The sequence below is a fragment of the Lepidochelys olivacea genome, assembly GCF_965140295.1.
Source record: "Lepidochelys olivacea isolate rLepOli2 genome assembly, chromosome: 10".
Lineage (NCBI taxonomy): Eukaryota > Metazoa > Chordata > Testudines > Cheloniidae > Lepidochelys > Lepidochelys olivacea.
This window is the reverse complement of record NC_140420.1, coordinates 79807053-79823745: the sequence shown is the minus strand read 5'-3', so window position 1 is coordinate 79823745 and position 16693 is coordinate 79807053. Positions and strand designations below refer to the sequence as shown.

At 38.7% G+C, this 16693-nt stretch overlaps 2 protein-coding genes across 9 annotated transcripts in view; one reads left to right on the top strand and one right to left on the bottom strand.

Annotated features, from left to right (window-relative positions):
* TIPIN (TIMELESS interacting protein) overlaps positions 1 to 11244 on the top strand; it is a 33532-nt gene extending 22288 nt beyond the window's left edge. For all 5 annotated transcript variants that reach the window (XM_084640617.1, XM_084640615.1, XM_084640618.1 and 2 more), the window contains 4 exons: positions 522 to 644; positions 2140 to 2203; positions 6489 to 6692; positions 10097 to 11244. In XM_084640617.1, coding sequence (XP_084496743.1) covers positions 522 to 644; positions 2140 to 2203; positions 6489 to 6692; positions 10097 to 10242 — 537 coding nt within the window. In that variant the 3' untranslated portion in view covers positions 10243 to 11244. The remainder of the gene's footprint in view (positions 1 to 521; positions 645 to 2139; positions 2204 to 6488; positions 6693 to 10096) is intronic.
* The window catches only part of DIS3L (DIS3 like exosome 3'-5' exoribonuclease), a 35482-nt gene continuing 22700 nt past the window's right edge, over positions 3912 to 16693 (bottom strand). For 3 of the 4 annotated variants that reach the window (XM_084640607.1, XM_084640609.1, XM_084640610.1), the window contains exons 13-17: positions 16420 to 16574; positions 16121 to 16299; positions 14298 to 14443; positions 12581 to 12755; positions 11360 to 12497 (exon numbers count right to left, since the gene is read on the bottom strand). In XM_084640607.1, coding sequence (XP_084496733.1) covers positions 12192 to 12497; positions 12581 to 12755; positions 14298 to 14443; positions 16121 to 16299; positions 16420 to 16574 — 961 coding nt within the window. In that variant the 3' untranslated portion in view covers positions 11360 to 12191. Of the gene's footprint in view, positions 4089 to 11359; positions 12498 to 12580; positions 12756 to 14297; positions 14444 to 16120; positions 16300 to 16419; positions 16575 to 16693 lie in introns of those variants that run through there. The other variant, XM_084640608.1, reaches the window with a different exon arrangement.

Genomic DNA, 16693 nt, shown 5'->3' with positions numbered 1-16693 from the left:
TCTTCAAGTTCAGAACACTGCAAGCTTTCATAAGACACTTGCATAGTACAATAATACAGTACGCAGTCATTTGCTTCATCTGCTCTTTTGGGGGGTTTTAAACCTTCTGTTCTCTGCTTGGGGTCTCTGGACCCTGATTGTCACAATTGTGACAATGAATCTTTCAGCACTTGTTCGTTTTTTTCTCTTCTGTTAAAGAGCTTTTGTTTACAAAAACAATTAATTTTCAGTTTATAGGTTTTTGAAAAGGTGCTTTTAAAGTCTATGCAGGTGTGTATCTGAATGCTGATCACTATTCTTATTATAGATTGGCTACACTCTTTCGTAATAGCCCATAATAGCAATCATTAATTTATCTAGTACAATGTAAGATCACCTGATACACTTACCTGTTCAGTTTCCAGGAGACTTTCAGCCTTGCAAAAAACAAGAGCTACCAGTGTCTTTGAAAATGTTTCTCACGCTATAATCTGCAGACTTATCCAACTGTTGGAATGGCATGTCATTTATTTATGTTCCAGACAGAGGACTTGAAGACACTTTTACGACACATGGAACACTGGGCTCATAGGCTGTTCCCTAAACTGCAGTTTGATGATTTCATGGAGAGAGTAGAGTCTTTGGGAAATAAAAAGGAAGTTCAAGTGAGTGCTTGTCATGTCCTTTTTTTATTTTGTTACAAATACCATATTGTACAAGAGACAGAGTTTGGGAGAATAATACTGTGCAAAAAAGGAAGACAAGTTATAATGCTCTCCTAAATAATTAATTAAATTAAATGCACATCTTTATTTAATTGAATTAACAATCTCAATCAGTGTTGAATAAATTGTTTAAGAGTTCATTATACATTACCTTTCATTCAAAACAGTATTTCAGAGAACATGCTGTAACTTGTAGGTGCATCCTTTATTACCAAAGTAAGTTATTTTGGAGTGCTGGAATTTATTTTTACATTTACATCTGCAGCAGAATGTTTAGTAGGTGTGCTGTTTCCTGCACTGCTTAAGGAAAGATGGGGAACCCGAAAAACAAACTTCTAACAGCACAGAGTTTCAGCCCAAACAGAGAAGCAGGGAAAAAGAGGAATTGTTAGGAACTGTGAAGAAAGGCACAGATCTTCCTGAGAGGGGAAAAGAGGGTGAAAGCAGGTTAGCAGCAGGTTAAACACTTTACCATCACCTAGAAAGAGATGATACCTCACAGGCAAAAATAGCAGACCAGTAGACAACTGTGAATGGAGGCCTGAGTAGGAAAGCTTTTAGTCGCCAAAAGCCTAGCAAAAGAGGCAATTGTTCACAATCTGTCTATTTTCCTCTGTATTGGTTAAAAGTAAAATGTGCTCCAATTCCTCTTAGCCTGGCTGTTGGAGACATTCAGGTTATATTGCTAAAACTGATTGACTCACAGATGTTAAATTTTATCTGACCTGGTCTAATACATACACAGGCTCGTAACCATCTCTTCTAATACAAGAGCATATGGAGGGAAACAAAGTAATTCAAAATCTCACAAGTTTTGACACGGGTATAGCATAGTGGAATTGGTTAAGGGTGAGCCAAAAAAAGAAATGGAATCCAGAGGCCCCGCAGTACTTGCTTCAAGCTGCATCAGTATGGCAGGACCAGTAATTATGCTGCTATTTACTGCCAGTCCATTGTTGCACTCTGCAGAATCCCGGGTTTGGGGAAAGGCAGTGGAAGATCAAGTGCTGTAGGAATTAATATGGTATTAACCCACATAAATTTATACTAAAATTTTTTGGAGGGAGAGGGAGGCTTACTGCCAAGTTCAGCTTCTCTTCCATTCTGATGTAAGTGCGAGAACGGTGAGTAGATGGAAGGCAGCATACCATTTAGCTGATTTTCTTTTCCTTAGAGACCCCAATGTGGTTTTCTTCCTTCTGGACTATGCAGGACATCAGTGATTGAAATGTTAGTAAAGGTGTGCGCGCCTGGTGTGGTGGCAGGAAGCCCTGTGATTACACCCTGTATCCTCAGTTGTATATAAATTTACCAATTAAGTTTCAGGTTTTACATTAAGCTTTATGTAACTCTCTCTTGTTTTACTGAGAAATAGTGCAAAGATGTTTTGGTGAAAACATTGATCTATAATAAACAGCATCTGTTCTCATTTCAGACCTGCTTAAAGCGAATTAGACTTGATCTTCCAATTTTGCATGAAGATTTTACAAGTAATGAAGGCATGTATGCTTTTCTGCAGCTTGTTCCAGTAGTTTATTTAAACATTAACTTGTTCTCAACTTTCACAGTCAATGAAAAAATAAGGTACAATGGAAAAACAATACATCTGCATCCTTGTATGGGGGGAGGGGGAAACTCCTAGGATTATCTGGTCCTCGCTTTTAATAACATGTCTCTGTAGAAGACTTATAGAATTATGCTAAATTTTTTTTGATCACATTTAAGTCTATCCTCTACAGCCTGATCAGGCTATATATATCTCTAGAGATGAGTAGCTTTCAGTAAAGGAGAAGTTTCTCAACATCTTATTATCCATTCTCAGCAGGGAAATAGGTAGTGGATAATACATTAACCCAAAAGCAGGACATCAACAATGTTTGACTTGTTAGAGGCTTCAAGAAGCTTTCTATTTTGACATAAAATGAACATTAGGGTTCCACTTCACCTGTAGAGGTGCAGAATCGAAGTGCTCTTGCAGTTTACTAGTCTGTGGTTGATAGGAAATGGAAGGTTCATTAAAAGAAAAGGAGTACTTGTGGCACCTTAGAGACTAACCAACCTACTTGAGCACAAGCTTTCGTGAGCTCACCCGATGAGGTGAGCTGTGGCTCACGAAAGCTTGTGCTCAAGTAGGTTGGTTAGTCTCTAAGGTGCCACAAGTACTCCTTTTCTTTTTGCGAATACAGACTAACACAGCTGTTACTCTGAAAGGTTCGTTAAGTACATCAAGTGATTTATGTATGTATAAGTTTCCCATTTTAACAGACTAGTCAGTCTATATGACTATTCTTTTCTTGTTAAAAATACTTATTGGTGTCTGCTGCCACTACTGTATTTAGCTCTCTGTGTACGTACTACTCCTTTTAATTCTTTCCACTATCTCAAAATCATACTTTTTTTTTTTTTTAATGGCAATAGGGAATTTTGAAGTGGCTAATGCAACAGTTCTTTATATAATCAAATAGTGTTTCAGATGAACCAGAAAGCAGTCTTATTACTAGTCTGTGGAAAATTTTTTTCCTTGCATGAAAAGTGAGTTGGATTCAGTTAATGTTGTGAAAGAAATTGTAATACTAGAGAGAAGTAACAGACCATAGTTCTCCCTTGGGTCCTCATTGCTTATGGTGAGCAAGCAGTAAGAAATCTTTCCCTTTTTCTCTGTGATCATTCTGTGGCAGAACTAGTGAAACATATTACCACCTTCCTTGTCTGCTTGTTTCATTGTGGATAAAATCTGTTTAGGCTGTGCTATGAACAGTAGTTCTAAATTATCTAGATGAGGTATTAGTTACCATGGGGATCTGATTAGATTAGTGATCTGATGCTGTTGCCTCTATAGCAATGACTGTAATCTGGCCAAATCTCCAGTCTAGATGATGTCTTGGAGCTACACAATAAATAAATTGTGCCCATAGGGGGTTGCAGTCATCTCAGTCAATTCTTTTTATACTTCCTTGTTCCTTTTCATGTTGAGTGTTTTTTTGTCTTCTGGCCTCCTTATTGTCCCACAGTGAGTCAGCCTGAAGAGGGAGATACTGTGACTGGGGCCAATCCTTATCATAGCCCAGTTTATCTACTTCATTTTGGGAAGGATCTATTAATATTGTGTAGGTTCTCCTCTGTGTGACAATGGAACAATGTTGGCATGTAAAGTCAAGAAATATAAACTGTAAGCACAAGAGTTAATACTAGAAAAAATAGTGAGGCTTATTTTATCAATTTTAATTGATCATATGTAAATATGAGGTATCTTACAGAATAGCATAGACACAAAAATGTATGTCCATAGACCATTTTGTCATTAAATGCAGAAAACCTTTAGAGAACGCAGATGTTAATGTACAGACAGTGTTTTGTAATACTCATGCTTTCACTGCAGTGTTTCTGAAAAAAAAAGATAATACGACAATGTGTGAATGACACTTCATATTTTCAGGTGACTCTGTGCCACGAAAAACAGTTCTGAGAAAAAGCTAACTAGCTTTGTGATCAAATATGTTATGCAGGAGACATGAGTTCAAACCCAGTGTGAGACATTAGTGCAACTACATAAATGTGGCTGTATTTGCTGTTGGTTGTATTTGTTAGTAATCTAATGCAACCCTAAACAGCCACGTACATTAAAACACATGGTTCCTGCCGACAGAGTCTGTCTAGTTATCAGACTTTCTGTGCGATGGCTCCATACACTAGTTTTTAAAATCATGTTATAGTAGAACACCAATTTTACAAACTGATTGAGGAGTTAATAAAATTGAACAACTCAAAATTACAGTAGGTCTGCTGCACTGCATCAGTTTCTTCTTGTCCTTCAAACCAATGCCAGGCAGTTGTCAATGCACTCAAGGTGTCAGAATATGCAGGGATAGAATCATAGAATATCAGGGTTGGAAGGGACCTCAGGAGGCCATCTAGTCCAATCCCCAATTAAATCATCCCAGCCAGGGCTTTGTCAAGCCTGACCTTAAAAACTTCTAAGGAAGGAGATTCTACCACCTCCCTAGGTAACGCATTCCAGTGTTTCACCACCCTCCTAGTGAAAAAGTTTTTCCTAATATCCAACCTAAACCTCCCCCACTGCAACTTGAGACCATTACTCCTTGTCCTGTCCTCTTCTACCACTGAGAATAGTCTAGAACCATCCTCTCTGGAACCACCTCTCAGGTAGTTGAAAGCAGCTATCAAATCCCCCCTCATTCTTCTCTTCTGCAGACTAATAGAATCATAGAATATCAGGGTTGGAAGGGACCTCAGGATGTTCACTTGTTGTTCAACAACACATTTATGTGACTTATTTCCCTCCCACCCTCCCAGTCAGGGAAAAATAGTTTTTATTACAGGTTGTTCGTAAGATTGGCATTCATAAAATCAAGATTCTGCTGTCTTTTTTTAAAAAAAGAGAGAGATTAAGACTGATGGCACTAGCAGTTATACCGCCGTGATAGATGCCTCAGGGTTTGTCTGCATTTAAAACACTGCAGCAGCACAGCTGCACTACTACCTATACCAACAGGAGGGGTTCTCCGCACGGCATTGGTAATCCACCTCCCTGAGCGGTGGTATTCGGAGAATTCTCCCGTCGACCTAACGCTATCTACATTGCGTATTAGGTCAGTTTAATTGCGTTGCTCAGGGGTCTGGATTTTTCACACCCCTGAGCGACATAAATATACTGACCTAATTTCCTAGTGTAGACCAGTCCTCAGATTTCAAAGAGAGATGTTTCATAGAGAATTTTCAGAAGTAGTTGAAAAATTTGAGCAGTTGCTTGGCGGAAGTCAGCTTGAAAATTCTATTCAAAAACATTTTCTGCCATCTCATTGCCTTGGGGCACTTCTGAGATGCATTCCTTTCAAGTGAAAGGACACCCTAATCCTCTACTCTGCTGGGAGAGGGATGTGTCTATAATGGAGTTAAAACCAGGAACTCCTGATTTCTAATACTCTGTACACTTGCGCAAGTCACTCGATTTCTCTACCTCCATTTTGCATCTTGTAAAATATGGCAGTCATGCTGATAAGTATTCCCTATTTGTAGCAACATAATGAGGAGTTCTAAAGAGTGACTGGTTTTGCATTTGATAGACAGCTAAATTAACAAATGTATTTGAACATGTCTTGTTGATTCCCAGCATCAGAGAATCAGTCAGCTCTAACCCTCCATTTTTCTTCACCAGGAGGAAATGTGGCACAGTGGAGAATCTGAACCTTTTAACAAGGATTTAATGTGTCATTGATTTGGCCAGACTTATATCGGTATAAAAATCCACACTCGGGGAGGTAGATTAACTATGCCAAGAGGAGAAGTTCTCCTGTTGGCATAGTAGCATGTTCACTAAAGGGCTACAGCGGCAGAGCTGCAGCACTGCAAGACTGTATGTGAAGACAAGCCCTTTGTCCTACCTCTTATTCACCTCAAACCTTCAAGCCCTGGTGCAGCCAAAAACACAAAACAGAAAAACCAGCAACCCAGAAAAACCCCTATGCATTCAGAACTTCTAATTTTTTTTTTTTTTTTAATGTGGACTATTTGGTGCTGGTCAACACTGTTAGTATTCCAGGGGGAAAGAACACAGATTTTATAGAAATCAGAGACCCACTATCTAGCCTCATTTTAAACCAGTGAATTATCTCTAGCTACCAATGTAGTCTTTACAATTTTAAAATTTATTTTCTAACGTGGTTTTACAATCTTAGACCTACATTGAAACTTTTGGTTTCACTAATAGTAAAGCTTTGGCTTCAAAAGTGCTGATGGTTTTTACTCATGCCTTTTTATATACAGGTAGTGGAGGGGGAAATAATGGGCTCAAAATGTCTCCTGAAGAAGAATTAGACCCCTTTTCTGAACATGTGAAGGAAAAATTTGATTCTCACTCAAGTACTGCCCTGACAGAGGAGCAACAGCGAAGAATTGAGAGAAACCGGCAACTAGCCTTGGAAAGAAGACAGGCAAAGTTGCAATTTAACAGTCAGTCACAAGAAAATGGTAAATAGTAACACAATTTTGCAGTTTAAATGCTGATAAGTAATGTTCATAGCTTAGAAATCTCAAAGCCCACACCATCAAACCAAAGAAGAACACAGGACATGCTTTAAAAATATATTTAAAAAAGCTGCTGATTTTCTAGGGCAGGGGTGGCCAACCTGGGGCTCCAGAGCCCCATGCAGCTCTTCAGTGGTTTAATATGCGGCTCCTTGCATAGGCGCCAACTCCGGGGCTGGAACTACAGGTGCCAACTTTCCAATGTGCTACAGGGTGCTCACTGCTCAACCCCTGGCTCTGCCCCAGCGCCACTCCACTCCTTCCCCCAAGGCCCCCACCCCTTTCCCTGAGTCTGCTGCGCCCTTGCTCTTCCTCCTCTTTCCCCACCCCCTGCACACCACAAAACAGCTGATCGCGGCCAGCGGGAGGCACAGGGGTGGAGGATTAGGTGCTGATCGGTGGTGCTGCTGGCGGGTGGGAAACACTGGGAGCTGATGGGGGAGGAGGGCTGCTGGTGTGTTACTGTGGCTCTTTGGCAATGCACATTGGTAAAGTCTGGCTCCTTCTCAGTCTCAGGTTGGCCATCCCTATTCTAGGGGGTTGTGCTTGTATGGAGCAGTAGACACCTAACTGAATGGTGTTTTCTGAAATGCTCTATTTTTCAGGATTTAACCTTTACCTGTGCAAAGTGGGAGCTTTCACTGTATTGCAGTTAAGATTAACCATTCAGAAAACCACACAGATAAACCCCTCCCCAGAGAAAGTTACCTGTCAATTAAGCTTTCATATTGGAGGGGGGAGTTTCTAGTCTTCATGGTTCTAAAGATAATGTGTATATGGGCTAATGTGGTGATATAAGAGGGGTTAAATTATGATGTAATGGATACACATTAGAGACTGATCCACTAGTCTTGCCTCTTACTTCCTATTAGAAAGTGGCAGGCTCAAAAACCCTCTATAGAGCTAGGTTTTCTTCTTTTCTTTAGGAAGTTTTAACAGGTTTACAGATTCTAGCTGTGTAATTATTGGAGACTATATATCAACCATTACAACTGAGCTTTTGCTGAGAGAAACATTACACAGTAATACATAGAGATCCAGTGATCTAGAACATGGTGTTACCATGTTAGAGTGAGTATCTTGACACTCACTACCCATGACATGTCATTTCTAGTGATTTTTATTAGTGGAGTGAAAATCTCTCATTACACATTTAACATTTGATAGACATACCTGATTTGTTAATATTCAAAAAAATTGCACAGGTGTGCTTTTTCCCCTGAGGACTGTACTTTGAGTAGTAACCAAATATCTATCTGTCTTCTGTCTGTTTTGCTGGTAATTTTCCTAAAACAACCATCTCCCACATTTTAAAAACATTTCTCTACAGTTCACTATTTTGCCCTTCCTCCCCTCCCTCCCCAAGTGGGAGGCTAGCAATAGCCTACTAATAGTAGATAAGATAATTCTTCATTTCCTGCTGTGTGACCATTTCCACTAGGAAGCCCCAGGAGGATTACCAAAGGATACATTGGTAATAAATATCCAATTATTTGTGATATTTGGTTACAAATTCCATCCCAGTACTCTGGCTAGATATGGCCATCATCTGTGCATAAAAATCTTTCACCACAATTTCTCCAGAATGTATCCATCTATTAACCTGATGGGTGTGAGGGTACCACTGAAATAGTATCTCAAATAAATTTTCTTATCCTACTACAGACTGAGGTTGCTGGTCCTTTTTTGTAGATCAGACTCCATTCCTCTGGGGTGATTTGTCTATATAGATCCATTCCCAGCATGTCATATAGACACTTTTTTTTTTTTCTTTGTTAGGAAAGTTGTCAAAGGGGGATGCAAATTAGTTTTGGGGGTTTTTTTGTTTGTTTTTTTGTCAAAGTTAGCGGTCTAGAAAAGCTGTTGTATAGACAGTTGAAAAACGTAATGCCTAACCTGAAAGTACTGGTACCCTAGGACAGGGGTTCTCAACCAGAGGTCTGGGGCCACAAGCAGGTTTCAGGGGGTCCACCAAGCATGACTAGCATTAGATTTGCTGGGGCCCAGGGAAGAAAGCCAAAGCCCTGCTGAATGGGACTGAAGCCTGGGGCCCGAGACCCACTACCAGGTGCCAAAGCCTGAGCAATGTAGCTTTGTGGCGCCCACTGTGGTGTGGGGCCCTGGGCAGTTGCCCTCTTTGATACCTCCTAACGCCAGCCCTGGCTTTTATATACAGGAAAAATGTTGTTGGGGCATAGCTGGGATGTGGAGTTTTTATAGCATGTTGGGGGGGAGGGGGTGTCTCAGTAAGGAAAAGGCTGAGAACCCCTGCCATAGGAGTGTGTGCCAGTTAGTTTTGATCTCAATTTTTTTTTTTTGCTTAATAGCTAGTCAACTGTTTTGTATTCTATGACTTTTGCAGTTTGGGTTAAGATCTGGATCAGAGTAGGCAACCTATGGCACGTGTGTCAAAGGCGGCATACGAGCTGACTTTCAGTGGCACTCACGCTGCCCGGGTCCTGGCCACCGGTCTGGGGGGCTCTGCATTTTAGTTAATTTTAAATGAAGCTTCTTAAACATTTTAAAAACCTTATTTACTTTACATATAACTAAACTATTGTCTATTAGAGACTTATAGAAAGAGACCTTCTAAAAACATTAATGTATTACTGGCACCCGAAACCTTAAATTAGAGTGAATAAATGAAGACTCTGCACACCACTTCTCAAAGGTTGCCGACCCCTGATCTGGATCATTTGCAACAGATGTCATTAGCAAGGGAAAATAATTTCTTCTCTAGTTCTAGTCCAAACCCATAGAGTAGCCTTTGCTAAAGGATGCGTATAAATTTCTGGAAGGTGTGATTATTGAACAAGAAAATTTTGGCAGTGTAAAGGCTTAGTGTTTGGCTGGGTTAGAACAACCCCCGTCCAGGACTGCTTTGATCTGGCTGACTTGATAGTAACAGAATATTTGTGGTCTGCATAAAGTATGTGCACTCACTCTTGATCTTTTATTATTTTACATAAATTCTATCGTCATCCTCTGTATTCCTGCTAGGGTTTTATCTGGGATTATTACAGAAAGATATCCTTGGCAAAATGTTCATTTTGACTGTGTCTATTATTCCCAACCAAGAAGTTGCAGCTAGACTTCTACTTTAGGGATAACTGATAGCACTTTTTTTCTAAAATGCAGAAAGTAAGTTGATTGCTGCATCTTTATCCATCTCCCAGCAAAACCCTGTGCAATTATCTTTGCTGGTCAGAGATTTCAAATTAGTGACTGTCCTGAATTCTTGAGGGTGGCGGCTCAGAGGTATGAGCCTGAGCAATTAAATTGCAGATGGTAAATGAAACTGGAGTACTTTGACATCATAGGCAATAATGTTTTACTTTTTTAAACAGATCTGTCTGCCACCCAGCCAAATGAAGAATTAAAAACAATTGTGGCTCGGGATCCAGCTGACCTGACAGAAGTAGAAATTCAAGCTACTGATATGGAAGCTGTAGACAAAGATATACAACTTAAAGGTGCAGAAGAAATCAAATAACCTTTCCTCTGGATACAATGACGTTTTAGAAAGACCCAGATATCTTAATATGCTCAAGTGTCACTGACTTCTTCCCCCCTTCCCTTTAAACCTTGGACATTCTATGGAAAGCTTAGTCATGACATCAATGTAGCTGGACCAAATTAATCCATTTCTCTGTGTAAAAAAGCAGATATCAGCTCTAGTAACTGTTTTCTCCAATACCGTAATTCAAGAAAGGAAACTAACACACCTACTCTCTATTTCAACTGTTTTTTTAAAACTTGCGTTTTCCACAGAGACAAAAAAAAGGTATCAGTGAAAATATTGACATTAATTTCTTGGACTTATACTATGAAGTGACTTTTTTACTTATACAATTCACATTCCTCAAGTTTAACTTACCTGGGTCTTGAAAGCCTGAGTTTGTATAAAGTTTTTTACATCACGTTAATTGTGGGGTTTTTGGTTTTTTTTTTTTAATAGAACGTAAGTGATGGTTCAGTGTCAGGAACTTTTTGCTCAGTATCAACATGCACCCTGTCTTAACTGTTCTGAAGCATTTTGTAACAGTACTTCGTTATGAAATGCTTATATTTTAGTAAGTTATTTTATACAGCACCTTAAAAGTTATTAAATTTTGGAAACCAAATTTGAAAAATATTCTCTACATACTCTCATATGATGGGCCCACACAAATTTGTCAATCAAATCTGCTCTAAACACTCTACTCATTTGGTGTTGCTTAAGTCATGAGACAATCACATGACAGGAAGTTAAGTAGCTTCAGATTTACAATTGTTAAAGCATTCTGTGGTCGGGGGGGGGGGGTGTATCTGATAGTGGACTTAGCCATTCATCAACAAATCATCTGAATTCTGGTTATCCTTTTCAAGGATTTTTGCCTCCTACAACAAGTGCTATGTATTTATTCCCTTATTTTAATTTTTCTTTTAGAGAAGGGAGTAAGCACAGAAAGCTTGCAAAACTTCATTGAAAATTAAGTTTAGAATAGGTTTTTTTTAATTGTGGTAGTATACCAATACAGGAAAGTTGAATGGACTTTCTGTAGGAATTGGGTGTTTGTTTAACTTCCTTTTCTAACTTTGAAAACCTCCCCAAAGAAATTTTCTTCAGATGATAATCCTTTCATGCTTTATTAAAGCCATCAAACAATGTTACATTTAGCTTCATATTAATTTTGATAGTGGCAGTGAGGCTCCCCTAAAGTGTCCCTTCCATTAGTATGTTATAAATACCCACAGAGGTTCCAGTAATCAAGTTAAAACCACATGTACCAGTAACCATTTTTGTTTGTTTATACAGTAACTGAGTTAGAGGCCAGTGAAAATCACCCACAACTATGTTGATAATCTTGGAATAAGGCCTGGAAGCATGATTTAATTTGTATTGTAATTGTAGACAGCTTTGAGGTTTTTTTAAAGTGCACTTTTGTGTAGCAAGCATATAAAGGGTGAAGCAGAACTGCTTCATTCAGGTTTAATGTAAATAGAGCTGTAGAATTAAAAAGGTATTTAAAGTTAAATTAATTGGATCAAAACTAAAGGGGCAAGATTAGTGGTGGTCTGGCTACATCAGTGTTGTATTGCTTATGCAGATATATATAGGTTCCCTACAAGAATCTAGTTTAGAAAAAACAATGTCCAGTCACCTATTTTTTAGATCAAGATCAGATTTGTTTTTTTAAAAAGGCATCTTAAGTAGTTTACCCCAATACAATCTTTAGTCTTTCAGTGAGAATACAGTAGTTAACCATGTATAAAACATCTTAAATCAACTACTGCTGTTTCACTCTAAAATCAGTGTTAAATTTTACTTAAGGTACAGTTCAAATTAGCAAAAGCAGAAAACATTAAAAATGGTTTATCAGCTTACACTATCCATTTTAAAAACGATTTAAAATTGTGCAAACCTGCTTCAGTGGAGTACAGCTAAATACTATTTCATGCTCAGTTACCAGCTGATACATCTAGTAGAGCCAAGTCCCTAATTTCCTCAAGCAGTTGGTACAAGCTAACTCCCTTTGTTTGGCAATACTCCTGATGTTCTTCTTGAATTACTTCAACTCTGTTTTTTTCTTGGGCAAGTAGAGCTTCCTCTGCAGATCTGGTTACTTCTTTTACTAAGTCAGTTTTCATTATGTGGAAATTCTTCTGGTAAAGCTCTGTGGCTGTATTCTTGTAAGGTATGTTGCTAATTATTTCAAGCTTGATGGTGTCAGGATGGCAGCGTGAACTCTGCACAGATACTTTTACCTTAGAAACAAAAGTACACAATGTTATTTTTTTCCCTTCATTTGTGCTCTAGTGCTTCCATTAGCAAATTTATTAAGACTTACTGTTATATGGTCAAACAGACTCAATGTAAAAGATTCTCCAGCAACTGTAGTGGAAGTAATTCTGTTCTGAAAACGCTGAAGAGAACCAGGTTTCCACACACAACTGCCATCAGACTGACAGGAGATGACCAAACCCTCCTTGTTTTTCAGATAAGCAGCACCTTTAATGCCATACCTACGAGACGCACAAAGTGAAGATACAAATGTATCTGACAAATAATATTATGGTACTATAAAGAACTATCAATCATTTTAGTGAATTTAAACCATCCGAAGAAGGATTAAATCTATGTAAAAAAATAATAATGAATAGGAATGCATTGTATCTTGATCATAATGCCCCTAATGTTTCAGGTACATTGACACTGAGTTTGAGGGAAGATATTTATCAAGCAATGACAGTGCTCAGTGTCACAGTCATGAGGAGAGCCCCTCTGTCAAAAAATTACAATCTAAATAAGAGCAGGCAGTTGCGAAGGGGAAGAACAAAAAAGTAAAACCATAAAGATACACACTTATTCTGCATATCTGCCCTCCATTTAACCAGTGCTAAAGTCCATCTCACCACCCAACTCAGACACCTCTCAAGAAGCTAATCAGAAGCATAATTACATTGTCAATAGAAAGCAGGGTGCCCCTGCTACTTTAGCAGCACAAGCTGCTCTTCACTGGTATTTGGGGACTGGAGAAATCTCTCCTTACTGTGAAATGTAGGGCTCTCTAACCTCTACACCGATCCAGCTGCTTTTCCCAACTCATTCCATTCAGTATAGTTTGTTATATCACATGCTTAACACATTTAGAAGTGTGAGAAACTATTTTGAACACATTTCCAAGATCAGAAATTCAAGATTAAAATTGTGTCATGTAAGAGGTCCTTAGCGGATAACTCCCCAGCACATGATGCTAACATAATTATAGATACGGGTTTCTGTAAGTGACGGTACGTTACCATCATGGAAGCAATTCCTCTGGGTACTGCTACCACATCTGTTTGGCCAAGAAAGCTGAGCCACAAATGCTCCCAACCCATACAGTGTTGTCACATCTACTCACTCTCCCCACCACCACCCTTATATCCTCAGACACAGATGGGATGTTATTAAAATAAGAAAAATAGGGCACAGCTGGTATCAACTCTGACCTCTTGAAAATCTAAATACCCCTTATGTTAAATAATGGGGGGAAATTAATGCAGTGCAAAGTAGAGACAGCTGGAGAATGCACAGTTTTAAACTTCCTCCAGGGAACAGAGTTGTCATTTTTTCTACTATAAAAACACTTACTTAGTTTTAAGTAGACCAAATTAATTTTGTTATTGGAAAATTTTAAAGTGGCTACTTTAAAATTTTCCAATAACACTAACTTCCAATTTATGCTGTTAGAGACACAAATTTCAATTAAAAGGAAGCCGGGCAACAGAAGGAGGAGGGTTCAGACAGTCGTTTAAGGTCAGAAATTAAGAATTCAAAATAGATATACTGTATATATCATCCTCTTTTTTCCTCCTTTTAGGAACTTTTATGCTTTTTAGAGTCAAGAGCCAGATAGCCATTAGGCCTAAATTTAAAAAAAACCCAAAACATTAAAACTGAGCCATCTTCCAACAACCAACTACGCTATAGTTAGCTACTGCTGCCTTTCTCAAGAACCAGAAGTTTCCATTAATACACCCTGCTAAATCTTATTTCTCTACCACCAGCAAGCCCTAACTTACCTTGGTACAAAAACAAGTACACCATTTGTTCGAATGGAGTAAATAACACCATCTGCTGTACAGCGCTCTTCTGTTTCAGGGACTTTGTCTTTGAAATACATACACTGGAAAAGCTCAGTAGACTGTTTCTGGGCATGTTGTGCAGCCTGTCAAAAGAGTGCCCCATAAAAAGACTTTAGAAAGATGTTAAAATAACATCTCAGGAGTCCCTGACTCCAGCATGCTCTTTTTTATTTATTTTGTACACGTTAAAGCATGTTAGGGAATATTTAGTGCACACCAGCAGGGTCTACACAGGGACCAATTAAGGCACATGTTACTGAACTTTAGAAATCACACTCTCATAGTGAGCATTACCCCACTGTCCAAACAAGCCCTTAGGCTACTTTTAGCTAGCTTCTGCTGCAGGCCCCGTTGATGACACAATCTGTGCAGAGGTAGAAGGGGCTTTCTGTCCAAGAGAGAGGGACAGTCTCCCTCTGCAAGAAATCCAAAGCAAAAAGTGTAGCTAAAATCTATGATTTATTCTCTCTGACCCTCCCTTTTCATAACTGATGCAAGTCCCATTACTCTTTAAACCTAAATTACTTGTTTGTCTCTTCAAGATCTTATCACGCTCTGTCCCTACAGATTTACAACTTTGTTAGCTGCTCTGTTAAAAGCTCAATACAGGAAAATTTACTTACATCAGCAGAATTTGCCTGACACAAATCAGGCTATGAACTGGCAAAAACTTTTTTTTTTTTTAAAAAAAAAAGAAAATGTCAAGCATATAGTTCTAGCAGGAACACCAAAAGATTTTGAAGGTTAATCCCCAAATTTTTATCCCAAGGTTGAAGATAGCTACATATTCTCAGAATCAAGCTGTACATTTTTGAACATCAGAACTTCAGTGAAAACTCACTAAAATTTTGGGAATAAGGGTTTTCAGGTCTGAAAAACATTAGAGAAGGAAATGGAAGAACTCAGAGATGCCCCATGAAAGAAACTGAAGTATTGTTACCCTTCTTAAAACAACAATCATTCATTTTTAGCACTAATACAATAGCTGAGAAAGGAAGCAACCAGGTCAACAAAAGGCAACAGTCTATTCCTCAAATGTGCACATGGCTTTGAGAACAAAATTTAGCCCAAATGGTACCAATTTTTGCTCAGCTGTGGCAAGGGACACACAGACTGAAGACTCTCAGCCCTCCAAAATCAAAAGACATTTTGATATTTTCAGTCCAAACTTTAGCATCTCCTGCCATCAAGGCTGCTTTCAGCACAGGCAAAACAGGGCCAGCTTCCCTATACAGTAGTTACTGTGTTGTCAAAATGCTGTGGCTCAGGCTGAAGCAGAGAAACCCTAAGTGTGGTTTGTGTTTTTCAAATCCTTACAACTCCAGAGCCTTCTTTGAGAAACATGGTTTTAAAAAGGTTGGGGTTTCTTGTTAATCATTTAAAAAAAAGGAATTACTATTTAAATTTTCTGTAATATCCCTCATTGAATAAGCACATGTTGCAAGTTCCTGTATACTTTAAGTGTAGGAAATACCCTGCCTTTCTCATGCTTCACCACACACTCAAGAGGACTCAAACTTTGCATGCCTGGTTATATATTTTCCTGTTTTGCCTCAGTATAAGCTGTAATGACAATTTCAAGTTTTTTACTTTGATTACGGTCTCCACTTTACACTGGTATTTAATTATGTTTAATAATTATTTAATTAAAAGACTAACTTTACTATGTGTTACTGTAGCACCCAGAGGCTCAGGGTCAGGGCCCATTGCACAAGGTGTTGTTCAAACTCATCTGAAGACATAGCTGCTGTCCATCTTACCCTGTTTCTGTTGTTGATGTGTCTACACAATTCCTCAAGATCTTTGTTGCTGAACAAATTAACCGTAACATCTACTTTAGTGTCTTTTAAAATGGCAGCCATTAGCAGTCTGTGGACGACAATATCAGCATATCTTCTAATTGGAGAAGTAAAATGGGTATATTTATCTAGGGCAAGTCCTAAGACAAAGGGAGACAGTGACGAAAAAAGAAAGTAATTAAAAAAAAACACAAACAATTTAACAAAGATACATGGAACTGCCCATGCGCAGACAGACACACAGACCAGGGCTAGGGTACCATAATGATGGAACTCTTCTTCGGGGCATGAGCCAGTCGAGAAGTACAGTGCATTAGACATTGCCTGAGTAGCCATGGACCGCAGTAATTTATTCACAGTTGGATCTAAGGGATCATCTGCTTTACTCAGAGAATCAGCCAGTGCTTTATTAGACCTACCAAAAACAAACCATTAATTCTTCATTACGCGTCCCTGAACATTAGAGCGTGCGATTAAAGAACAGCAAGGCAATACACATTCAAGTAATTAATAATTAGATTAGTCATTAAAACT